Source organism: Harmonia axyridis, chromosome 3, assembly GCF_914767665.1.
Source record: "Harmonia axyridis chromosome 3, icHarAxyr1.1, whole genome shotgun sequence".
In the NCBI taxonomy this organism is placed as follows: Eukaryota; Metazoa; Arthropoda; class Insecta; order Coleoptera; family Coccinellidae; genus Harmonia; species Harmonia axyridis.
The window spans coordinates 5,249,907-5,271,550 of NC_059503.1; the positions used below are offsets into that span (position 1 = coordinate 5,249,907).

Genomic DNA, 21,644 nt, shown 5'->3' on the forward strand with positions numbered 1-21,644 from the left:
TATGTAAAAAAAAATCAGCTAACAACCATTTCTTCTGAAATGCCAATAAAAATTCATAACTAAACAAAAACTAAGAGAACAACCTGGACACGAAATAAAATTTTTAATCTTGGTGAGAAAATATTTATTTCTTGTTGAGTAAAAAATATTCCATAAGAAAAATAATGAAAGCTTAGCTAAAACATGCAATGTTTTTGACATTCATAAAACACATATAAATGATCTAAGTCAACTTTATTAATAATAAACGATTACAATAAATATGAGAATAATTCGAGAAATCTATTCAATTGAGACTTTCAATGATAATAATATATGATATTGTGTACCTGCTAATCGTTTTTCGAAAATAATTAATGTATATACAACAAATGCAGATGTGATTAAATTCAATGATTTTTTTAGTTTCATAGCAACTCAAGAGATCATCAAGAGGAACACTGGTAATCATAATGAAAACATGAGTATGTACCATATCAAATAAAGACACAAATGAAAACAACTGCAATACAATTCTCAAATAATTTTCTTATAATCTTTTGAATATAATTGCTCAGTAAAATATTATAAAATTTTTTCACATCTCAACATCCAACTCGATCAGAAGGCCAATAAAATCTATCTTGCCGAAAAAACAATTCAACAAATATCCAAAAAAAAGCTGAATATAATAGCAATTAAAACGATAATTGATTTCATTTGTTTAATTGAAAGATAAGGGAAAATGTGAACTTTTTGATGCATTGTCTATGTTTTCCAAAAGTTAGGGTTTTGTGTTAACCTTCTTTCAAAATTTGTATACCAATTTTGTACAGTTGATAGAGGGACATACGTAGCAGTTGGATCAGGTAGCATATTGCTTTGTGTTACTGAAAAGCTCAAAATGTAGTTCATGAAATTCTCCAACATTTTCTGAGCAAATGTTATATTATTTGCAGGTCCACTTGGAGAAGGAACTTCAGTTATATTCATTAGAGGCTCTAAAACATTAAAGTAAATTAGTCCATGACAAATCTAGTATTAGAAGCTTGCAATTGTACCTATTGAAATTCCTATTTGGGCATTATGACAAATATTACTTTGACCAAACATAGTGTTAGAAAAGCTATTCATTTCATGTAGTTTTTTCAAAGTCGAAATTTTAAATATTGCTGATGGCTTTGTATTTGATATGTGCCCTAAGACTTGCCAATTTGGTGGAGCATTTGGATCCGGCCAGCTGAAGTAAACTGAAAGAACACAAAATGTTAACTCCACAGCAGCTTCAAGATTCTCATATAATCATAAAGCTTCATTAAAGTTATTAAATTATGCATTAAATCAAATATCAACCTTGTCCAGCTGTTCCTTCAGGAAAAGGGCTAATTCCAGTTAAAAACACTACTACATGATTTATGTTATCTGCATCAGGTATAGTAGTTAAAAATTGACTATGGCTTATGGGTTGAAACTCAGTTTGGACCTAAAATTAAAAAAAAATATATTAACAAAGTGTAAAAACAGATAGATCTCTATAAAGAAGAATACTATCGGAATACATCATGTGGTTGAGAGAATAAATAATATAAAAAGAATTATTCTTGATATCATGATTTAGTCATGAAAAGATTGATCTCTTGGATGAAATAATTAAAATTATCATCTTACCAAGCGACCCGAAACAATAACACCAAACATTGTTTATTAATGAGAAACTTATAATGTAAATATTGAAACACTATTCTTTCAACTTCCCAGATAATAAAACCTGAAATACCGCTGCTTGAATCTTTGTCAACATAGGCTAAATTTCTTGGTTAATGGATGAAATATGCGGTTATGTTTTGCCTTGTGTTGCTGTAGCTTTTTCTAGAACATTTGAATGTCAAAAATATAAAGCCCATTCTGAACCTGAAAATTATTTTTATTTTCAACCGTTTTAAGTAAAACTAGAAATAAAATTTTTCTATCGAATTCTAGAAAGTATATCAGAGATTTTATATTTAAAAATTTCTAAAAACCTATATCGGCATAAAAAATAAGTGTTATTTTAGTTTGCTTATAGCTGTGCATACCCATCCCTCGATCCAGATTTAAATTTCTGTTTAAAGCACAGAAATAAACAAAATACATAAACAAAAACAATCCAATAGTAAACATTCGGGCTGAATAATATCTTTTATCTCTTCAAAACAATAGGATATTAAATATTATATGCTTGTAGATATTTAATTTCTGATCAATCCATTATTCAAAATTACTTTGTGCAATTAATGAACATTTCAACAATACACAAGAGACTGATCTCTTCTGGCAAGAATATGGTGAAATATCTCAAACAACAAGAAGCAATAGACATAGATAATGCACTTTTCAATGAATATAAGTTCTCAGTTGATCAGCTAATGGAATTAGCTGGTTTGAGTTGTGCATCTGCAATCGCAAAGTGTTTCCCAATTAAAGAACTCAATAACAGGTCACTCTTGATTTGTGTTGGTCCTGGAAATAATGGAGGAGATGGACTTGTATGTGCTAGACACATGAAATTATTCGGATATAACTCCGAGGTATATTATCCTAAAAGAGTAGATAAGCCATTGTACAACAACTTGTTACATCAATGTATTTCAATGAACATCCCTGTTCTTGATAAACTACCTGATAATAATGAATTAGAAAAGTATGATTTATTGGTAGATGCATTATTTGGATTCAGTTTCAAACCACCTGTGAGGCCTGAATTTGTACCTGTGATAGAAGTTTTGAAGAAATCCAAGGTACCTGTAGCAAGGTGAAGATTATTTCAGTAAGATCACTAGAATCTTGATTAAAATTAAAATTTCAGCATAGATATTCCCAGTGGTTGGGATATAGAAATGGGAGAACCTAATGAAGGGGGCATAAAACCAGAACTTCTTATTTCACTAACTGCTCCAAAACTGTGTGCACAAAAATTCAAAGGAAAATATCATTACCTTGGAGGTCGATTTGTACCCCCAAAGTTGGCCAGAGCATATGATCTTTCCCTACCGGAATATCCTGGAACAGAATGTTGTGTACAGTTGGAAAAGTGATTTATCAATAGATTTTTAAATAGAAATGATTTTGTTGATAAAAAAATGAAGATCATAGAAATGAATATTGTGATTGTAGAATTTGTTAAAGATAAATTGTAAAATAACTCTCAAAGTGACATTTTTACTGAATTAATTGTAATTTTTTGAATATAAATGGATGGGAAGGTTAAAAGATTTTCTTTGAAGTGTCTTTAGTACCTATCATTTCGACAAATATATCCAGAAGAAAAAGGAGTACGATGAATAATGGCTAATTTTCAGGATGTTTCTTACTACTTACAAAGAATTCGCCAACCTTTAGCAGATTACCAAGAACAAAAAGGATTACCAAGAGAAGAGTAAGTAAAAGAGAAATGTTGGCATATTATATGAGATTTCTTAATCATCAAAACAATGTAGAAACCATTCTCACTAACAGATTTCAATCAATTATTACTTTATTTCAGAATATACAGTTTCCTGAGTTTGCTCACAACATTATGTCAGCATTCTTACAACGCCTTTGTTGTAATTTTCGCTATGTTGTACAATCTTTCACCAATGATGGATTCTGTCCTGTGTATTCTGCGATTTCTACTAGACAGGATGATAGAAATCAGCCAAACCTCAAATTTACATGAGAGGACTCACAAACTAGTGATTTTTGTTGGTCAACTATCTGTATTGTCAGCAGTAGGTTTCATGATATACACATTAATTATTTATCCAATAGTCAACCTTATTGGTGCTATAGCTCTTTGTACTTGGGGTTGGATCAATCCACATATTGCTTGAATAAAGTTTTGTTGGGAAAAATGAGTTATTTATGGGTATATCTTATCTATCTAATCTTTACTTGAAAAGATTAAAACAACTTGATAAATTATTTTTTAGTGCATAATTATTTTCCTAATATGTTTGGAGTTATAAAATATTGATGGATGTAGGATATTAGGTTATGTGAAATCTAAGATGACTAGAATTACTGGTATGCTCACTCTTGAAAAAGTTTCAAGAAAAAAATTATACTTTTGAATTTGAAGGGACCTGCTTCTTGGCTCAAGCATAGAAATATAATATAATATTAATTTTATATTTCTATGGGCTCAAGGGGATTGCCGGTACTTCCCATGACTTCCGCATTGTTCCTCATGGCGCCAACTTCAAATTCCACTGTTATTTCCATGGAAATATGACCATTTTATTAAGTAGCGCCACTTACGGAAGAAAAAGGAAGTACCGAGAATATCGCGTTCAAGTCGCCAGAATTATTTCAAACAAAATAAAACCAATGGACATTTAGAACATCTTAGTGAAATCTGAAACTATAATTGCAGTTGTGTGTTAATTTCTTTGTATTATAAATAATAAAACAATCAAAGAAAAATATTTATTCTTTTTTTTAGAATTCTATCATAGAACATTTGATGTAAAGACAGGATAATTACAACACTCGATTTTCTATCACTTGAAAACTCCAGTATAGGATCAATTTTTCCAACCAATTCACACACTAACTCCTGTAGGGGTAATGGTAGCAGAATCATTGTCTAATGTATTATTGATGAAAAATTGATACGCCCCGTAGATTAGAAACCACAGGAGCCAAAGTGAAGCTGGAAACAATCGATATCGAATGAAAACAACTTTTCCACTACTTTAGGCACTTACCAAAAACGGTGAAGATTGTAATGAATGTGGAATTGGCTGTTGTACTACTTTCAATGTATATTACCGCAGTGAATAGGTTGACAAAACTCAGGAAAGCGTATACAAACGCGTATTTATTGCTATTCTGAAAAAATAAAATGTTGTATGTTATTTTCGATTTGCGATAGGGTTTAAAATTATATTATACCTAACTTAAACCATACTGACCTAACGAACGAACAAAACACCATATTGCATGCTTTCAATACCATATGAGTACTATGCATCTAATTACAGATTCATCATATTATACCTGATAGATAATGAGAAGAGAATTGCAGAAAGAAAAATAAACAGAATTAATTATTGGGTACAAGCAACTATTTACAACAAAAATGAGAAAATTCGAATGATAAGAGTACATCATTAATCAAATTACTTAATGAATTTTTTTTTAAGTTTAGTTGATATAGAAGAGTAGCTAGTTGGTATATTAGTAGGTTCATCGAAAGTTGATCTAAGATGTCTAAAAATACTGGGGTGTTCACTGATTAGATTAGGTTATTCAATGTTGGCAACGAAAACTCGACATTGCCGCTGCTTCCGTTTTCTTCCGTATGTGGCGCTGTTTATAAAATGGCAATATTTCCATGGAAATGTGAGCAAAATGTGATGTGAGTGACATAGGGAACGATTTTGAAGGACTGACAGTCGTCGAAGACTGCTGGTTCCTTTAAAAGTCGCCAGTTTATCTCAAACTTTTTCAAGAGTGAATCGCACTAGTATTTTTAGACATCTTACTTATACCTCTGCGCTTCAATGAAGTAAGTAATAAACTTATCTGCAACCGTTTTTTAAATTTGAACCACCGGTGACCTAACCTAACATAACCTCTCTATATAATCGTTCCAATGCGTGATAAAAATGCATTTCTCACCTTTATAATCGCTATCAGTAAAAAAATACTGAGCATTAGGTTGCTAGACGCGAATATCATCGATATTTTGAAGAAACCATTTCTCATCTCGGTGTTTTCTGCGTACTTCAGTTTCAAACTGCAAACGGTCATGCCAGATATGCCAAACATCTGAAACAAAAAACTTTATTTGACCTGCGTACCACCACTAGTACTTGATTTAACATCCATCCAGAGGCTGATGATGTTATTTTACTCGATTGGGACCTAAGTAAAGAGTTATAAGTTATTTAATGTGTAACATACTTACGAAATTGATGAACATGATTATGAACCAACCGAACTTGTAGAAATTGCAGGCTCTTTCGATATTATCCATCGAATTGGATAATTGTCTACGAATTATGCATAAAAAATGAGAATGGGGATGGAAAACGTGCAAAATGGATGGAGCAATCTCCAATATGAAGAGAGCTGGGTTATTTCATCTGTCTCGCAGACAGACTTTGTGGCACCGGAGCTGAAGTTGTAAACATTATTATGGATTTCCACGAAGGAAACCCAGAAAAGCGGATGGGTGATTAATATCCTCTATAGGTTTTCCATCTAGTCTCAGAGGGATGTATACAACAACAGAATCTTCATTGACTGTAATTTTTTTTTTATTTATCATAACTTGAAAATTTCAGATTTTTGAGCGATCGTTCCCCGAACAGATTTATACTTTTGTCACGTTGTTTGTAATTTTCGAACTCATTGATGATGAATTCGTGAGCAAATTCAATTCTGTCCGGCCGTAAAAACAATAATTTGATGGGGGTAAATTCGTAAATTCTATATTGATCACGTCACCAGTACCAAAGGAACTTCAACAAAAATACGGAAAAATATTAACCAATTTTCCGTGACCACAATTGAAACGAAATTGAGATTTTGGGAGTACCTAGATACAAAATTTGATCGCGTGTTCAGAACTATAAAAAATCCAAGAAGAATATTGGAAAATAAATACCCAATATTTCGGTAGCTAGGTAGAGATTTTTTTTTAAATATAGAATAATAATAGGTATTTTTGTGAAAAATATAAGGTGTTTTTTTTCGAGGTATATAACTTTAAGTTGGCATTACTGTTCAAGATGACGACAGATTTAACAGCTGTCATGTGATTTATTCTCAGTTTGGTTTGGCAATTCATCATGAATAGACTCACGCCTGAACAACGCTTGCAAATAGTGCAATTTTATTTCGAAAATAATGGTTCTGTGCGGAATACGTCCATTTTGTTTAGCGATTAAGCGCACTTCTGGTTGAATGGCTACGTCAACAAACAAAACTGCCGCATTTGGAGTGAAGCTAATCCTCAAGTGTATGTCGAAACACCGTTACATCCAGAAAAACTGACTGTTTGGTGCGCTTTATGGGCTGGTGGAATCATTGGTCCGTACTTCTTCAAAAACGATGATGGCCAGAACGTTACAGTCAACGGTGATCGGTATAGAGCCATGATTACTAACTTTTTCATTCCCGAATTGAACAACCATGATGTCCAGGAGCTGTGGTTCCAACAAGACGGCTCAACATGCCACACAGCTCGTGCCACAATCGATTTATAGAATTTAAAATGTAATGCCACAAGATTATTTTGTGGATAAATAAAATTCATGTCAATCGAATAATCCATCGTTGTTTTATTGCAATTTAAAGTTCTATAGCTCTAAAAAAACACCTTTAAGATAGCGCCGTTAGAACCATAAAAAAACGAGCAGAATATCGAAAAAGAATGTTTATTTCAGTCACAACAGTGAAAACTTTTTGAAAATCATAGAGATACCTACAATAATGTATAATGTATCAAAATCAAATTTAAGGGTTTTGACGCTGTAAACTGACTGTTACGATTGTATTTCATATTTATAGACGTAGAAGTTTGTTTTTCATGTCAATTAAATATAAAATAACAAACATTTAACCTAGGATTGCGTTTTAAGGATATCAATGAAATTTTCATCAAATGAACTTAGATAAGACGGTCTTCGGAGATCCAACAGTTACAGAACGCCCAAATCTATACATTCGGTGAGGCGCCAGATAGCCTGACGCCTGGAAAAACAGATGAATTTTCCAGCCAATATCTGGTGACACAGAAGCTGGTACATCTCACTTATATTCTTGATCAAATAATAGGGGATACTTTTAGAATGATAACGATTGAATTCTCATATTTCCACCGGAAAATTACTCAAATTCTCGTTTATATTCATTTTAATGGATTTTTTAGCGATTGAAAAATAAAGTTTATTTCAACAACTTCATATGGTTTTCAGCTCTTGAAATTAATGAATCTTAATCTCGAACTAGGTAGATTATGTATTTTTGTCGAATTTTCTTATATATATATATATACACTCTGCTTTTAGTTAGTAGTTTACGTGGAAGTTTCAACATTTTATCTAGCATTATCTTCGAAACATTTTTTTTTCAAATTGATTCCTCTAAAATTTCCTTTATTTACAGGGTGTTACCAAATAAGAGCCTACATTTTTAGGGGGTGAATCTTTGAGGTAATTTAAAGAGAGTGTTCCATGTAATCAAAGGTTCTACTCCTTTTCTTGAAAAGTTATACGTATCCCAAAAATAATAAGACATTTTTTTTTTTCTTAAAATTTCCCGATTTCGAATTAAATCGATTTTTTTGTTGAAATTCACGAATTTTTACAGAATTAATACTTCTTGCCATGAACTCAACACCCCACATATCTTCCCGCATCTTAGATATCACTGCATTTCACAGAAAACAAATCGAAAAAAAAATCAATTCTCAGATTTTGTAGCTCGAAGGGTTGAGATCAGAAAAGCTTGATTATTTTATACCCGGAAAAGAGCTACATAGCTGAATTTTAGGGAGACCCGCTTCATTGAAGATCTTCATATTCACAAATGATTTCAATGAAATTTGACACATAGATTTTGGATATGTGAATTTTCACCAAAAAATAAATCTCCAAAGGCCATATCCATAGGAAATTTTGTATGAATATTCACTTTCATCCCGATCGGATGGTTACTTTTTCAATTATCGAGAAAACAAAATTCCATAGTGACAAACTCTGGACTCGTAAAAAATGTTTTCCCCCTACGCCAATGGGTGAAGATCAAAGTTGCAGTCCACCTTACAGCATCCCTTAGAGATCGTCAAAACAGCGGAGTAAAGTTTGGCGACTAGTTCTCTCTACCCATCGTGGAAATTATGGATGAAGATGGAAAATTCTGCTATACGCTCAAAGCAAGATGGTTAACAATGATGTTCATAGATCTTGTAAATTTAATTAAAATTTTTCGTCACAAAGAGTGGATAAATTCAGATTTTTTTTCAGATTTTTGGTATATCGGGAGTTGTTATGTGCAGTTTGAAGTTGAATAGTCCCCACGATAGTTACTCAAGGAGTTTTTTGAGGGTTGCTCTTATACTCACCTTTGTGCTGATACTTTTTGGAGTGGTGATCTCGATTGCTCTGTACAAGGTGAGAGAAGTTCAATGATACATAATTTTATGTTATTTTTCGCGCATCTATATAACAAGGATTCATCTGAAACTTTTTCAAAACAAAGTTATGAATCATACAGGGTGTCCCAAATTCGATGCTTACTGAAAGCATTTCGAAAACTAAGTATAAGACTTAGAGAAAAAATCTTCAAGAACCCCAATCTCTTTTTCCGAAAAATAGAATATCAGAAAGCAAATCATAGATATCTTGATCTTTCACGAGTACAGGGCGTTCCTGAAAAATTGCTGTTTTAGAGATATAGAGGATAGTTGTTGTTTTTTAAATGGGACACCCTATATGTTTCAACGCAATTTTTTTAGCCGCAGATTTGTCGACATCCCATTACCGGTTTTTCGAAAATGTCATCCGTTTAAAAATATTCACTTATTCATTTTCGCATATGATGAGTATTTCTGAAAAATTTTATTTCTCGACTATTTTTTAAACTGAAATGTTCTGATTTTCTTCGACTCATCTTATTGAATTCTATAGTATTTGATGGCTAAGTAATAATTTTTCCACACAGGAAAACCATAGATGTGCTTTACTTTTTTCTATGTTGAGTTTGACAACAATCTCTACTACAACCATCTACTCAGAAGCCAGTACATCAGCTAGCTCAAACTTTTTGATCCTCTTCTCACTATTTGGTAAGTGACAACCAGTTTTGAAGCTTACAAGTTGGGTACTTAAAGCATAGAGTAAATTATTTTCGTCAAAATCCAATATAATATAAAGTGATAATTTTGAAATGTTGAGAATGAAGAAATAATTTCCTTTGGTTATTTACTTTTGATATCTTGTATAAATGTTATACTTCCATTCCATGTTCAACCCTTCGAAATAGTTTTTACATACAATTAACAATTTTTATTGAAAAAAAATTACGTAATTTCAAATATTGGTGACAAAATTTCATGATATATGATTTTTTCAGCTGTCTTCTTCATTGGATGGTTCATACTTTACAGCTATCTTCAAATATTGGTTTTAGAGAAAAATACCGACAATTCTTCTTTGGGTATACCAGTAACACCAGTCTGAATGGAAACTACGTGGATTTTCGATATAACCAAATAAAATTCGTACCTTTTTAACTTGAGGATGCAGATATTTCATTTTGTAAACAGCCTTTTAAGTAAAACAAAAAATTGAGAATTTTTGTGCATATTTGTGTCCTGAGAATGATATAATAGGTATATAATGTCCGATGTACAAAAAGAAGGTGTTGTGGAGTGATATTAGATTTTAACCACGAAGATGTGAAATATACTTTGTACGTGAGATGTATTAAATTGTAATTTTGGAAAGGATTATTTTATTTCTACACTTACACCAGCAAAATATAATTATTCTCTATTTCACAAAGAAAATAAGAATTGATGTTTCACGGAAAAAATTAAAATAGGGAAGTTTCTTGAGCTAAATCCTGAAATTATAGAAAATTTTGGATAATAAGAAAAAAAAATCAAATATAGAAAGCATACTTATTTTTGTTAGTATGAAATATTCTCAATCAATAAAGTTAACGAGAAATAAGGCATTCTAGTGTACCTACAAATCTGCAGCTCCTGTTTGTCATCAACCTATTGAATTTTTTCAAGTACAAATCCTTATGCCCAGAAAATCTTCAATTGTATTGGTGACTCAATTTTCATAAAAGCTCATCCACCATTCTGAGTCCACCGAAGTAACGTATCTATCATTAGCGTAATCGTCTAAGCGCATCCACCAAATCATTACGTATCGATCATACTGCTGGTTGAGGAGTTTCGAATAATTTGGAAAGAGAAGGGTATACTCAAACATTTTTATGGGACCTTGCGGTATGTTCCAAATTAATGATTGCTCTTGAAATAACCCACAAATTAGTGAAAAACCCAGTACAGTAGGTTTTGACGACGGTTCGATCATTTCTGTGGTTATCTTGTCCGCACATAGAGTAATAATAATTGTCAAAAATTAATCCTAATGATCACCATTCGAATGCTAATTAAATCAAAAGTCTAGCACCTATAATTCCGTCGTTAGTGGGAACGGCATAACTCTTTGTCCCCTTCAAATTAGCGCAGACGACACAAAGCAAAACCGCAAATTGGAATTGGATACAGAACAAGACTCTTTCCGAGAACCGGGTTAAGCAGCCCGTGATTGATTTGGTTGAAATGGACCCTATTGTTAATTTGGATGTATCAGATTGTGGATTCCATTCGCTAATTTATGAAGTTTCTGTTTTTGGTCGAGAAACGGCTATCTGGATTTTGATGGGCAAGGATGATAATCAATCTGAGATTTGTTTTTATTTCGGTCCGAGATTTTGCTGTATTTTTTTCGGTAATATACTTCTGGAACTTTTGAAGGTAAGAAAAACTTTCAAGTCATCAGATTTTCACTGATTTTGGTATTGCAAAATGGAGAAATCAGATGGAAACACTACAAATTTAACACAATTTATTTACACCTTATACAGAATTCTGGGAGTTGAGAAAAAATTTCATAACAATTATAATACCTCGGGATTCGAACCTGCAATACATCATTGATCTTATCACTTGAAACTAAACATGAAATCAATCAAAACCACACAATTTTAAAATTTTATTGACAAACTTTTTCAACGCATTTTTAATTTCTTATCGAATATTTTCCAGAGTTGATTACGAGGTTTGTTATTGGATTTGATTATGCAGAATCTGGTTCACTTTCAGTTCTAAATACCCAGGAAGCTATTAACTATTAAACAATAAACGAATAAACCAGATTATTATTACAATTCAATGCTATCAGTAATTGCTCATAATGTTGATAACATTGTTTCTCCTAGTTCTCATATCGAGAGAAAATTATAATGGCTTAATAAGACTATTTTCATTCTGACCTTAGATTTCCTATATTTTTTTGTTTTATATAAACACGCATCGATTATATTTCATTAATTATATTTTTTTTAGTTGGTAATACATACTAGAATTTTATAGATGATGTGAATGTAATCCATTAGTTTCATTTTTTAATATTATCAAGTAGAAAGTGTGGGACAACTTAAATTATGGAATATTTGTGGACGAAATTTTAATTAATTTTGGAGCGTTCGTTCTTCGAACAAATTATTTCGTCGCAATGTCTATAATTTATTAATCAGTCTTCAAAATCGATTATGTAGGTATGTCCGGCCGTAAATACAATAACTCTCAAACGGACAGACTGATCAAAAAACCAGTACTTAGGTGCCTTCGTATTCACTTTCTGAATCTTATCCGAATAAACTCCTCAATTTCGAAGTTTTTTCAATTTATTTTTTTAAATTTTATTCATTTATGAAAAATCGATTTATTTCACAAACGGTAAGTTTTAATCATATAAAACTAGGAACAAACTTGATCTCATTTATTCCATTCAATCTGAAAATTCAATAAAAAACAGATGTTCCATAAGAAAAAACATGTTGGTCATTTACACTTTTTTGGTACACCCTGTGTATTTCCAAACAATATGAAAATGTAGCTCTAACGAAGCTTGGTGTCGAAAAACATTCGATAATTTCTAGCTCTTATAATATAATAATGATAATATGTCTTTATTGAAGTTGTCAGAAAAAAAAATACATCATAGTGATTGAAATATATGGTAAAAAAATCCTGTATGAAGGTGTCCCTAAATTGGAGTTTCAAAGGAAAATCAGAGATTTCTTGGATAATTTTGAGCAAAAATGTCCTCCAAACATGCATCTATAAACGATTTGATTTCGAGATACTGAGATACAGGGTGTTCCTTGTAGTCCTACTCTTTTGTGATGATTATACCAGTTTATCCAACCTTTATTAATATTTGGGTCAATGAGTCCCAAAACTCATAATTAATTGTTTATTGTTTGGAATTTTTTCTCGAAATCGGTAGCAGATACGACAAAATTACAAAAAACGAAAAATTGTAGTTCTGGACCCATGTTTATTTTTACATTTTTCTAAAATAGCAGTTCTCCACTAAAAAAAGTTCTGCAGGAAAAAAAGGGCCACTGCTTCAGAAAAAAATCTCCCTGTAGATTTGCCTTAAAATTATCATATCACATGATGAAAACTTCAAATTGGAATATTAATTTTCTAAATTTTTCGTATTTTGTAGAGTATGACCTCCTGAACAAGTAAGTCTGTTGGTCCAACTCAATCTCATGACTAGTTTTCGAGATACAGGGTGACGAAGTTGGAAAATGGCATTTCTTCAAAATAACATTTCTCGTAGGAAAACATCTTGACTGAAACACAAATATTGCTTACCCATAAGGTAATAATTTTAGACCTGCTTGAAATAAAAATTATTGTTAGATACGTGGTGAGTCAAACATTATTCAAAATGAAATTCGTTTAGTTCATAATTCACCCTGTAATTGAAAAAGTTGTCCGTGGAATTTTACAATTTTTTTTCATTACATTTGATTCGGGTACACTATTATAATGTGAAACAGTATTGGCATTGCTAGTTTTTGTAATAAGCAGGGTAATATATTAAGAGGGGTAACCGTTTTTACAAAAGTTGTCAAAAAGTTTTATACAATCAATATTTCATATAGAGTAACGGTAAGAGAAATGTTGGCGTTAACTTATTTTTAATTTGTCATTCAACAATGAAAAACATTGTACAGGGTGTCCCAAATTAGACTTAGAGGACTCTCGATTTCTTTTTTCGGAATAATCATATATCAGAAAGAAGATCATAGATATCTTGATTCTTTCACATATTTCGCTATTCAAGGAAACTCCCATTTTCGTTTGTACTACCTCCAATTGAGGAAAACCCCAGCATATACCTATACACAGCCGTGTGGTCTCCAAAGGCGCATGAACGACGAACGCTCAAAAGCTCCAGACCAAACTTCACAGAACCAAAGCCAAATTTCCACGCGGCCAACGTCCAAAATTGACCCACCACCATGATGGGGGAAAAACCGCTTTCCCCTAGATTTTCCCGGCCGTCTCATCTCTCGCCAAAAAGATCAGCGAGAGGGCGCAAAGGTCGCCCGGCCGCTTCTCTCCTCTCCTTAGATCAACGAAAGAAGCTGAAGTCCGTGATTCGGACGCAGGCAGTCTTTTGTTCTTCTGGTCCATTAGGACCGATCGTGGGCGGGGGGGGTCAGGAGAGCCGCTGCGACATTCCACCACTCGTCCGTGGGAACTCCAAGTCGCCCGGACTCTAGTTAGAAGACGACTACGTTTGCGCTCACGAAGATGGAATTTCGGATTTTCAGATGGTTGTTGAGGATTTCGGGAAAATCGGTTTAGTTTGGTTTATATTGAGGCTGTTTCACTCGAAATGGTGATACTTTCGTAAAAATACGTCATTTCCACACTTTGACTTACCTACATTTTGACATCTGCTGTCAACAACGCTTGTTCGATGACGTTTCTGCTTTCTAGACTCTGAATGAGGTGGTATAGCTGACGATTTTAAGAACATTGTGCTGATTTGGTCCTTTGGAAGTTGTTCCACTCAAAATGTTAACAATTTTGCAAAAATCTTCTGTCAAAAACGAGTTCTGATGAGGTTATAATCCTCATATACGTTCAACTTTGCTTCCGCCGTTTTTTCCGAAATTCGACGCTTTATTGTGAAAAACTGGTTATACATTTATGATTCAAAGTATTTTCCATCGCTGGCCACTAGTTTCTCCCATCTTTCGGACAGCGTACGAATCCCGCGTTGAAAAAACATGTCATATTTGAAGCGATCCACGAATCGATCCAATTTTTTACTTTTTCATAAGACCATAAGTGCTGGTAAGCCAGGCTTTGTGCCATTGATCGAAACAAGTTATGGTCCGAGGGAGCAACGTCTGGAAAATACGGCTGGTGGGGTTAGGACTTCCCATTTCAACCTTTCCAAGAATGTCTTGACCACTTTCGCAACATGGGGTCATGCTGTAAAATAACTTATCATGTCTCTCGTAGTATTGCGGCCGTTTGTCTTACAATGCTCGGCTCAAACGCATTAATTGCGTTCGATAACGATTGTTTCAGTCGGTTTTAAAAACTCATAATACACTAAGCCGTGCTGGTCTCACCAAATACTGAGCTTGACCTTGAAACCGTGAATATTCGGTTTGGCCATCGACGTGGAAGCTTGGCCGGGATATCCCCTTGATTTTCTGCGTTTGGAATTATCGTAATGAACCCATTTTTCGTCTTCAGTCACAATGCAATGCAGAAATCCCTTCCGTCTTTGTCTTGCAAGCTGCTGTTCACAAGCAAACTAACGCCGTTCAACATCTTTCGGCCTTAACTCGCACGGCACCCAATTTTCTTGTTTCTGAATCATTCCCATAACTTTTAGGCGTTTTTAAATAGCTTGTTCCATCACTTCCAATGATCCTACCAATTCTTGTTTCGTTTGACACGAGTCTTGATGAAGTAATGCCTCCAGTTCTGCATCTTCTGCCTTTCGTCTTCGACGTCAAAATCACCGTTCTTGAAGCGTTGAAACCAATTTCGGCACGTTCTTTCAATATAAAAGGTTTCATGTTGAATAGAAAGCATCTAGACAGTTGTCACTTTCGAAGCTGTCATCCTTATACATTTGACAATTAAAAACTACGCCCCTGCTAAAAATGGAACGATACACGCTTCAATAACGTATTAAAATTTCTGTTAGAAAAAACTTGAGCTGTTTGGACAGTAAGTGATTGTGAAAAATCGAAAGCTCAAGAACAATTTGGAATGTTGTTGCTACAGCCCGTGCCCCGTAGTATTGACGAAAACCCAGGATTGTCAATACCTTGTCGATCTTGGAATTACTTATGATCAATAAATTTTTATGGCCGGAATTCAAAGATGTTGATGTGGACGACGTTTATTATTAACAAGACGGCGGTATGCGCCACATAATCAATTAAACAATCACAATTTTTCATAAAGTTTCCTGACCGTGTTATTTCTCAAAGAGGTGATCACAATTGGCCAACGAGATCTTGGGATTTAACACTTTCAGACTTTTTTCTTTTAGGCCACGTGAACGATAAGGTATATGACTATATGCTCCATAATCAATTCAAGGCCTTAAAGATGGAATTCGTGATATTATTGAGGACATACTGCCACAAATATGCGAATTGGTCATAAAAAATTTCGTTACCTATATTTTTGGGAATGGTAAACATCACTGAATAATTTGAGAGAATTCGAAAAATGTATCAAATAGCCTTTCTCAAAATGCTACTTTCATAAAACCAATTAGCAGTGTTGTATGAACTACGCCACTGTCTCCTCTGTTTCACCTCCATTGTCTCACAGTAGATAAATTCCCAATTCTCTCTAAGCGTTGTTAATTTGAAACAGGAAGACTGAGACGCCTTAGGTGTGAATATAAACAATGTGAACGGCATAGGTACCTATATCTTGTGTATCGCTACCCATTCTCACTCCTACAGCACTAAAAAGCAACCTTAAGCGTTTTAGTTATGTTTCAACATTGCCGATTTACGATAACGACTTTTGAACAATGAATTATGTTGCCGACGAATAATTACCATATATTAAAGAGATGCTCGAACTTTGATGGCATGCTGTTTATGCCTGCTCTGATAAATTGAATCTGTCGGGATAGGGTGGTTTTGGTCAGCCCTGACCGTGGTGACAAATAAGGCCGATCGATGAGCGTCAATAAAAATGATGATAATCATCTGTGGCGTTTCCGCTCTATGGTTTCTCGCCCATAGACTGATCATTCCTGCTTCTCCGAGGTTATTTTTGACGGTGATGACTTGGGGTTTCAACTTGAAAAGGGTTGAAGGATATGGGACAGAGAACATCAAAGCTGAATTTTTTTGGATTCGCGCTCAAGGTATATGCTGCAAATGTAACTTTCATAACATCTTAACTGGAGAAAAGAAAGATTGTTAATTTGACACAACGGGTTATTATTTCTGCCTGAATCATAGAATACCTCAACATGAAGAAAAGGCACTAAGGTGAAGTCAGGAACTTTTGAGCGCTTGACGCTTCTAAACATAAATCAAAGAAAATCTGAAGAGAATCGTCATTCATATCGGAGAAATACAGTGTTGACCTAAAAAACTCTGAAGATGCTTACCATATTAGTTGGAGAAACTTCTAAGTATTTGACAATTCTGTAGACAATCCGACCGTGAAAGCCTTATATGAACCTGAAGCCAAAGCTTCCTGGGATTTAGCCATATAATAAATTGATTCTTTTCTTAGAGTAATAAACATAGATAGAGGCAGCATATGTCATTTTCAGTAAGCATGAACTATCAAATTTGACATGAAGCGCTTTCAAAAGCGTACATCTAAGTACTCCAACATTCCTCTACCTTTCCAAAACTCTTTCTCTTGAAAGGTTCGTCCAGATTTGGAGAATAAGCCAGGTGGTCAAGCAGTTGGAAAAGCAATTCGTTTTATTTGACATTTTTCAACGATTGGTGACGTTTTTTCTTCATTTCTGCACTCAATCGATCTAAAAATGTTATAAAACATTCTCAGTTGATGGTTTTACCTTTGCAAAGATAGTCAATGAACAATATACCATGCACGTCCTAAAATACGGATGCCATAACCTTGCTAGTTGATGTTAGAGATTTTCGTAGCTTTGAATGGCTTTTATCACTGCCTTCTACTCAGCTGACGCTCTCTTTGACTCAGGAATGTAGTGAAGAATCCATGTTTCATCCATTATCACATATCGACACAAAAAATCCTGTTTATTCCTCTTAAACAGCTCCAAGCAGCTTTTGGAATTGACGATGCGTTTTTGTTTTTGATCAGAGGTGAGCAAGCGAGGCAACTAGTTCGAGCAATGCTTTCTCATGGACAAATATTTACACAAAATAGCGAATACACTAACTTTTGATATCTCCACCACTACCTCAGACAACTTCAATTTACGATAGCTCAAAAACCATTTCGTGGACTTATTTGAGGGTTTTTTCAAAACAAATTCCGAAATCGGGTCACCAGAGTGTTCACCATCGTGGGTGGTTCTTCGACCTCATTTGAAGTCAGCATTACCCTTTTTAATTGTTGTCGATAGAGCAGATCCTGAATAACAATTATCAAGCCATTGATTTGCTTGCACAACATTTCCTCCCATCAAAAAAACAGTGATTTATGGATACACGAAACTCGTTTTCATCAATTTTTCAAACAACAACAAATGTAACTTCACATAACCTTCAATATCTTCATTGAGGCTTAACTCTATATTCCGAGATTTTGACACGTATCTCATGAAGCTTGGCACTAACGAGGAAAAGTAGACCCAAGACTCACGGAGTGACGTGTTATATGTGGTCTCCAAGGGTGTGCAACAAGAGCATGAATGAACGAAGGCTCCTAAGCTCCTGACTTTACTTCAGCGCTCCAAAATTTTTCAAAATATGATTCCTCAGTTTTCAGCCTTTAACTGTAAAGAATCAGGTTTTCAATCTTACGGGATCAATATGGCGTACCAACGGATTTTCGTACCAAATTTCATGCAAATATCTCCCACAGTTCAAAAAAAGCTCCAGAAACAAGCCGATAAAACAGTTTTCATACCACCTCCCCTCCTCCCCCCACTTTTCCCCCGAGCAAATCGATCGACCAACCCCAATAAAAAACGGTATCATAACGCTCCTCACACCTCATTATATGATAAATAATCGGCGGTCAGTCCAGTGTACGGGTGGTCGCCATTTAGCGTCTGACAAATTGGACTCCCTTCTGATTAACAACGTAACATGGCTCTCCCATTACTGCACCTCCGATCCCGACTACCGTCGATCGGCGCGTGCGCGGCCGAACTTAGCCGATCGGCCTGTCGCGGCAGCCTCGGCCTGCGCGTGCCAGCTCTTGTGTGGTCCGTTCGGGTCTTTGCGCACCTGCGAACACCCACGTAGACGGCCGAGGCAGAGGCACGACGTTTACATCGAATTGGCTGTGAATAGTCATGGCGCGTGCCGTCATATGTGTGTGGTCTTTCCGAGGTGTTTAACCAGTTCTTTGGGCGTAATATTATTTCGAAATGAATTTTAATAGAACGCAGGTATTCCGGTGCAATGTTTGAATGAATAATTTAGTGCCGTTTCATCGTCGAAACGTACGTTTCGGGTAGTTTGAAATGAAATTATGTTTGTGATTTATTGTTGTTTTATTTCTATGAACTGGAGACGGTACTTGTTTGGGTGAATTATTGGTTGAGAGGTTAACTGGGTGATTTTCGGCTATATTTTTGTTTTAGGTGGAGTTTCTTTGTTTCCTGGCCTACTTTTTGTTTATCTTGGAATGAGATTCTCACGGAATATTGGGAAGTTTGGTTCTTACACAGAAGAAGAGATCTAGTAGTCTTCCCGGATTCCTTTTTCTACTTCTTGTGTGGGTAAGTGCTGAGGAACCGAAAATTCAAGAGATAGATAAACTGAGTTGAATTCTGCTATATTTATATTTTAGGTGAATTAACTTTGTTCAGGACAGGATAGCATGAGAGAACATAAAAGAGGCCTACATACACGAGTGGATAAGGGAAGGCTGACGAAGAGGAAGAACAACTTTGTTTCCTGCTCTACGTTGTGTTGAGCATGGAATGAGATTGTCAGTTAATATTGACGTACACATAGGAATTTTGTAACTTACAGGCAAAGATGAAATATAGTAGACCTCCTTTTCCTTTTACTACTTCCCGTGGAAAGAAGTGCCAAGAAAAAAGAAAATAAAACATAATCTTGTAAATCCAATAATGTCTACGACAACATATGAGATATGGCTCAAACTCTATAAAGATAAAGATAGAAAATTAAATCTAACGAAACGAAGACCATTTTCCAAAGTTGAGAAAGGTCCAGAAAAAAACTATCCTGATAGGTAAACAGTCATGTAGGCAACTTATCTATTTAGCATGGCAACTGGAAAATGAGTGAAGTTTAAGGATTTTGCTGAAGGATATTTAGGACATAATTCAACTAGGAAATTACGTTCTGGAGATGCTGATCAGTGTGTCATTTAATTTTGACTTTTCCTCACAGAAAATTGATGAAGAGACAAACAAGAAGAAACGATCTGATTCTCAATGGAACTTCATGACAATTCTACTACGGAATATTAAGTTAATGTCCATATAATACTTAGATTGCCAATTTTTTAATTTCATCAATAAAGCATATTAGAAACTATTATGTATTTTTATTTAAACCTACGCTTTCAAACTCATACACTTACACTAAGGACTAATCCAAGGATCACAACATTTTGCGTCCGAATTCACAGAAGGTAGAAAAACAATTGGAATCAATTCTGGAATTAAACAATTTTTGGACCACGTCTTTCCGCAAAAACTGGAACATCCTGAACTTTCGTGTATGTATGTCGGTCTATTTGTCCATACTTCCTTGTTTTCTACAATTCATATCCGATTTTAAGGGCATTTGGTACGGATATTCAGTTTGGACCATTGTTGTCCCATACAAAACTCAGCTTTTGCACATGAAGGATACGCATTGAATTTGCAAAATTTGAAACAGATTCTTTGTTCGATATTTCTATCCACTGTGAATACACCCCTGAGCTAAGCTGATGAAATGGTGAACTGTAAAAAAATCAAAATGACAATTGGCATAATCTGCGTGAAAATGAATTGAACCAACTTACAGACAAAAAGAATTCCGACAATCTCTATAAGATGGTTCTAGGAATGATGAATTCTCAGCTCATTCTTCACAGAAAGTCTATATGAAATTTATATGCGATGTTGCCAAATGGTGGAATTTTATACCCCATATTAATTCTTTTCCTTCGAACTACCAAAATACAGTTTTTAGGTAAAGCGGTCAATTTCGAACACACCATTTCGAAGATATCCGATCAAAAATTCTTTCTCGTCTTTCGAAGGATCACTTCCCAAGGCGACTACCCCGAAAAAAAAAAATAAAAGGTTCCGCAGGTCGATATCTTCGGCCAGTTAAATCTTCGAGAGGTCCAACTTTCAAAGAATTCCAATTACTCGAAATTACACGTATACTATGTCGCATTCCAGTTGCAAGTTTACACGATCGTAATATCCAATTACCAAGTTATAAACTTCTTGCAGCCTGAAAAACCTGATGTAATTTTAATGTGCCAATACTGGTATTTATTTAAGGACATGCACTTAAACTAATTAGGGTCGGTCTCGCCTTAAATACCACCAACGAAAGACGTCAAGCCGTTAATTTCTCCACAAAGGCATCCCAATATGATATGGGCCGATTATCTGCACATTTCGTCGATGGATTTCATCGGCACGGTGTAGAATTGATGATCGATGGTCTCGATACAAAAGGAACTACGCGAAAACTCTATGCAAATCATAGAAGCAATAATCTTTAGCTCTCTTCGTTTTCTATGTTTGACTAACATCAAATTATTGAATGAAGATTAGGTTAGGCCGTTTTCTATGAACGTATGCATATCTAACGTCAAACTAACCTGCACTGAAATAATATTGAATGGAGGTTATTCTTTAATTGCGTTTCTTATTGAG

The 21,644-nt window shown here is 34.5% G+C and overlaps 6 protein-coding genes across 6 annotated transcripts in view; 4 read left to right on the forward strand and 2 right to left on the reverse strand.

Annotated features, from left to right (window-relative positions):
- Positions 1-217: 217 nt before the first annotated feature.
- Positions 218-1,840, reverse strand: LOC123674833 (protein OPI10 homolog). Its single transcript, XM_045609933.1, has 4 exons — positions 1,648-1,840; positions 1,333-1,462; positions 1,041-1,229; positions 218-980 (listed from the first exon to the last, which is right to left on the reverse strand). The coding sequence occupies exons 1-4, from the start codon at positions 1,675-1,677 to the stop codon at positions 748-750; spliced, it is 582 nt and encodes a 193-aa protein (XP_045465889.1). The 5' UTR covers positions 1,678-1,840; the 3' UTR covers positions 218-747.
- A 249-nt stretch (positions 1,841-2,089) lies between these two features.
- Positions 2,090-3,228, forward strand: LOC123674832 (NAD(P)H-hydrate epimerase). The gene is made up of 2 exons (XM_045609932.1): positions 2,090-2,770; positions 2,825-3,228. The coding sequence occupies exons 1-2, from the start codon at positions 2,253-2,255 to the stop codon at positions 3,051-3,053; spliced, it is 747 nt and encodes a 248-aa protein (XP_045465888.1). The 5' UTR covers positions 2,090-2,252; the 3' UTR covers positions 3,054-3,228.
- A 24-nt stretch (positions 3,229-3,252) lies between these two features.
- LOC123674834 lies at positions 3,253-3,845 on the forward strand. The gene is made up of 2 exons (XM_045609934.1): positions 3,253-3,394; positions 3,503-3,845. The coding sequence occupies exons 1-2, from the start codon at positions 3,303-3,305 to the stop codon at positions 3,828-3,830; spliced, it is 420 nt and encodes a 139-aa protein (XP_045465890.1). The 5' UTR covers positions 3,253-3,302; the 3' UTR covers positions 3,831-3,845.
- Positions 3,846-4,471: 626 nt separating this feature from the next.
- On the reverse strand, positions 4,472-6,199 carry LOC123676386. Its single transcript, XM_045612262.1, has 4 exons — positions 5,912-6,199; positions 5,623-5,772; positions 4,707-4,830; positions 4,472-4,651 (listed from the first exon to the last, which is right to left on the reverse strand). The coding sequence occupies exons 1-4, from the start codon at positions 5,978-5,980 to the stop codon at positions 4,542-4,544; spliced, it is 453 nt and encodes a 150-aa protein (XP_045468218.1). The 5' UTR covers positions 5,981-6,199; the 3' UTR covers positions 4,472-4,541.
- A 2,574-nt stretch (positions 6,200-8,773) lies between these two features.
- LOC123675683 lies at positions 8,774-10,456 on the forward strand. The gene is made up of 4 exons (XM_045611136.1): positions 8,774-8,917; positions 8,976-9,122; positions 9,673-9,796; positions 10,084-10,456. Exons 1-4 carry the CDS (start codon positions 8,849-8,851, stop codon positions 10,188-10,190), a joined length of 447 nt encoding a protein of 148 aa, XP_045467092.1. The 5' UTR covers positions 8,774-8,848; the 3' UTR covers positions 10,191-10,456.
- A 659-nt stretch (positions 10,457-11,115) lies between these two features.
- Positions 11,116-21,644, forward strand: part of LOC123675846 (tiggy-winkle hedgehog protein) — a 59,955-nt gene continuing 49,426 nt past the window's right edge. The window contains exon 1 of the mRNA XM_045611388.1: positions 11,116-11,506. Within this exon, the coding sequence (XP_045467344.1) occupies positions 11,312-11,506 (195 nt within the window). The 5' untranslated portion in view covers positions 11,116-11,311. The remainder of the gene's footprint in view (positions 11,507-21,644) is intronic.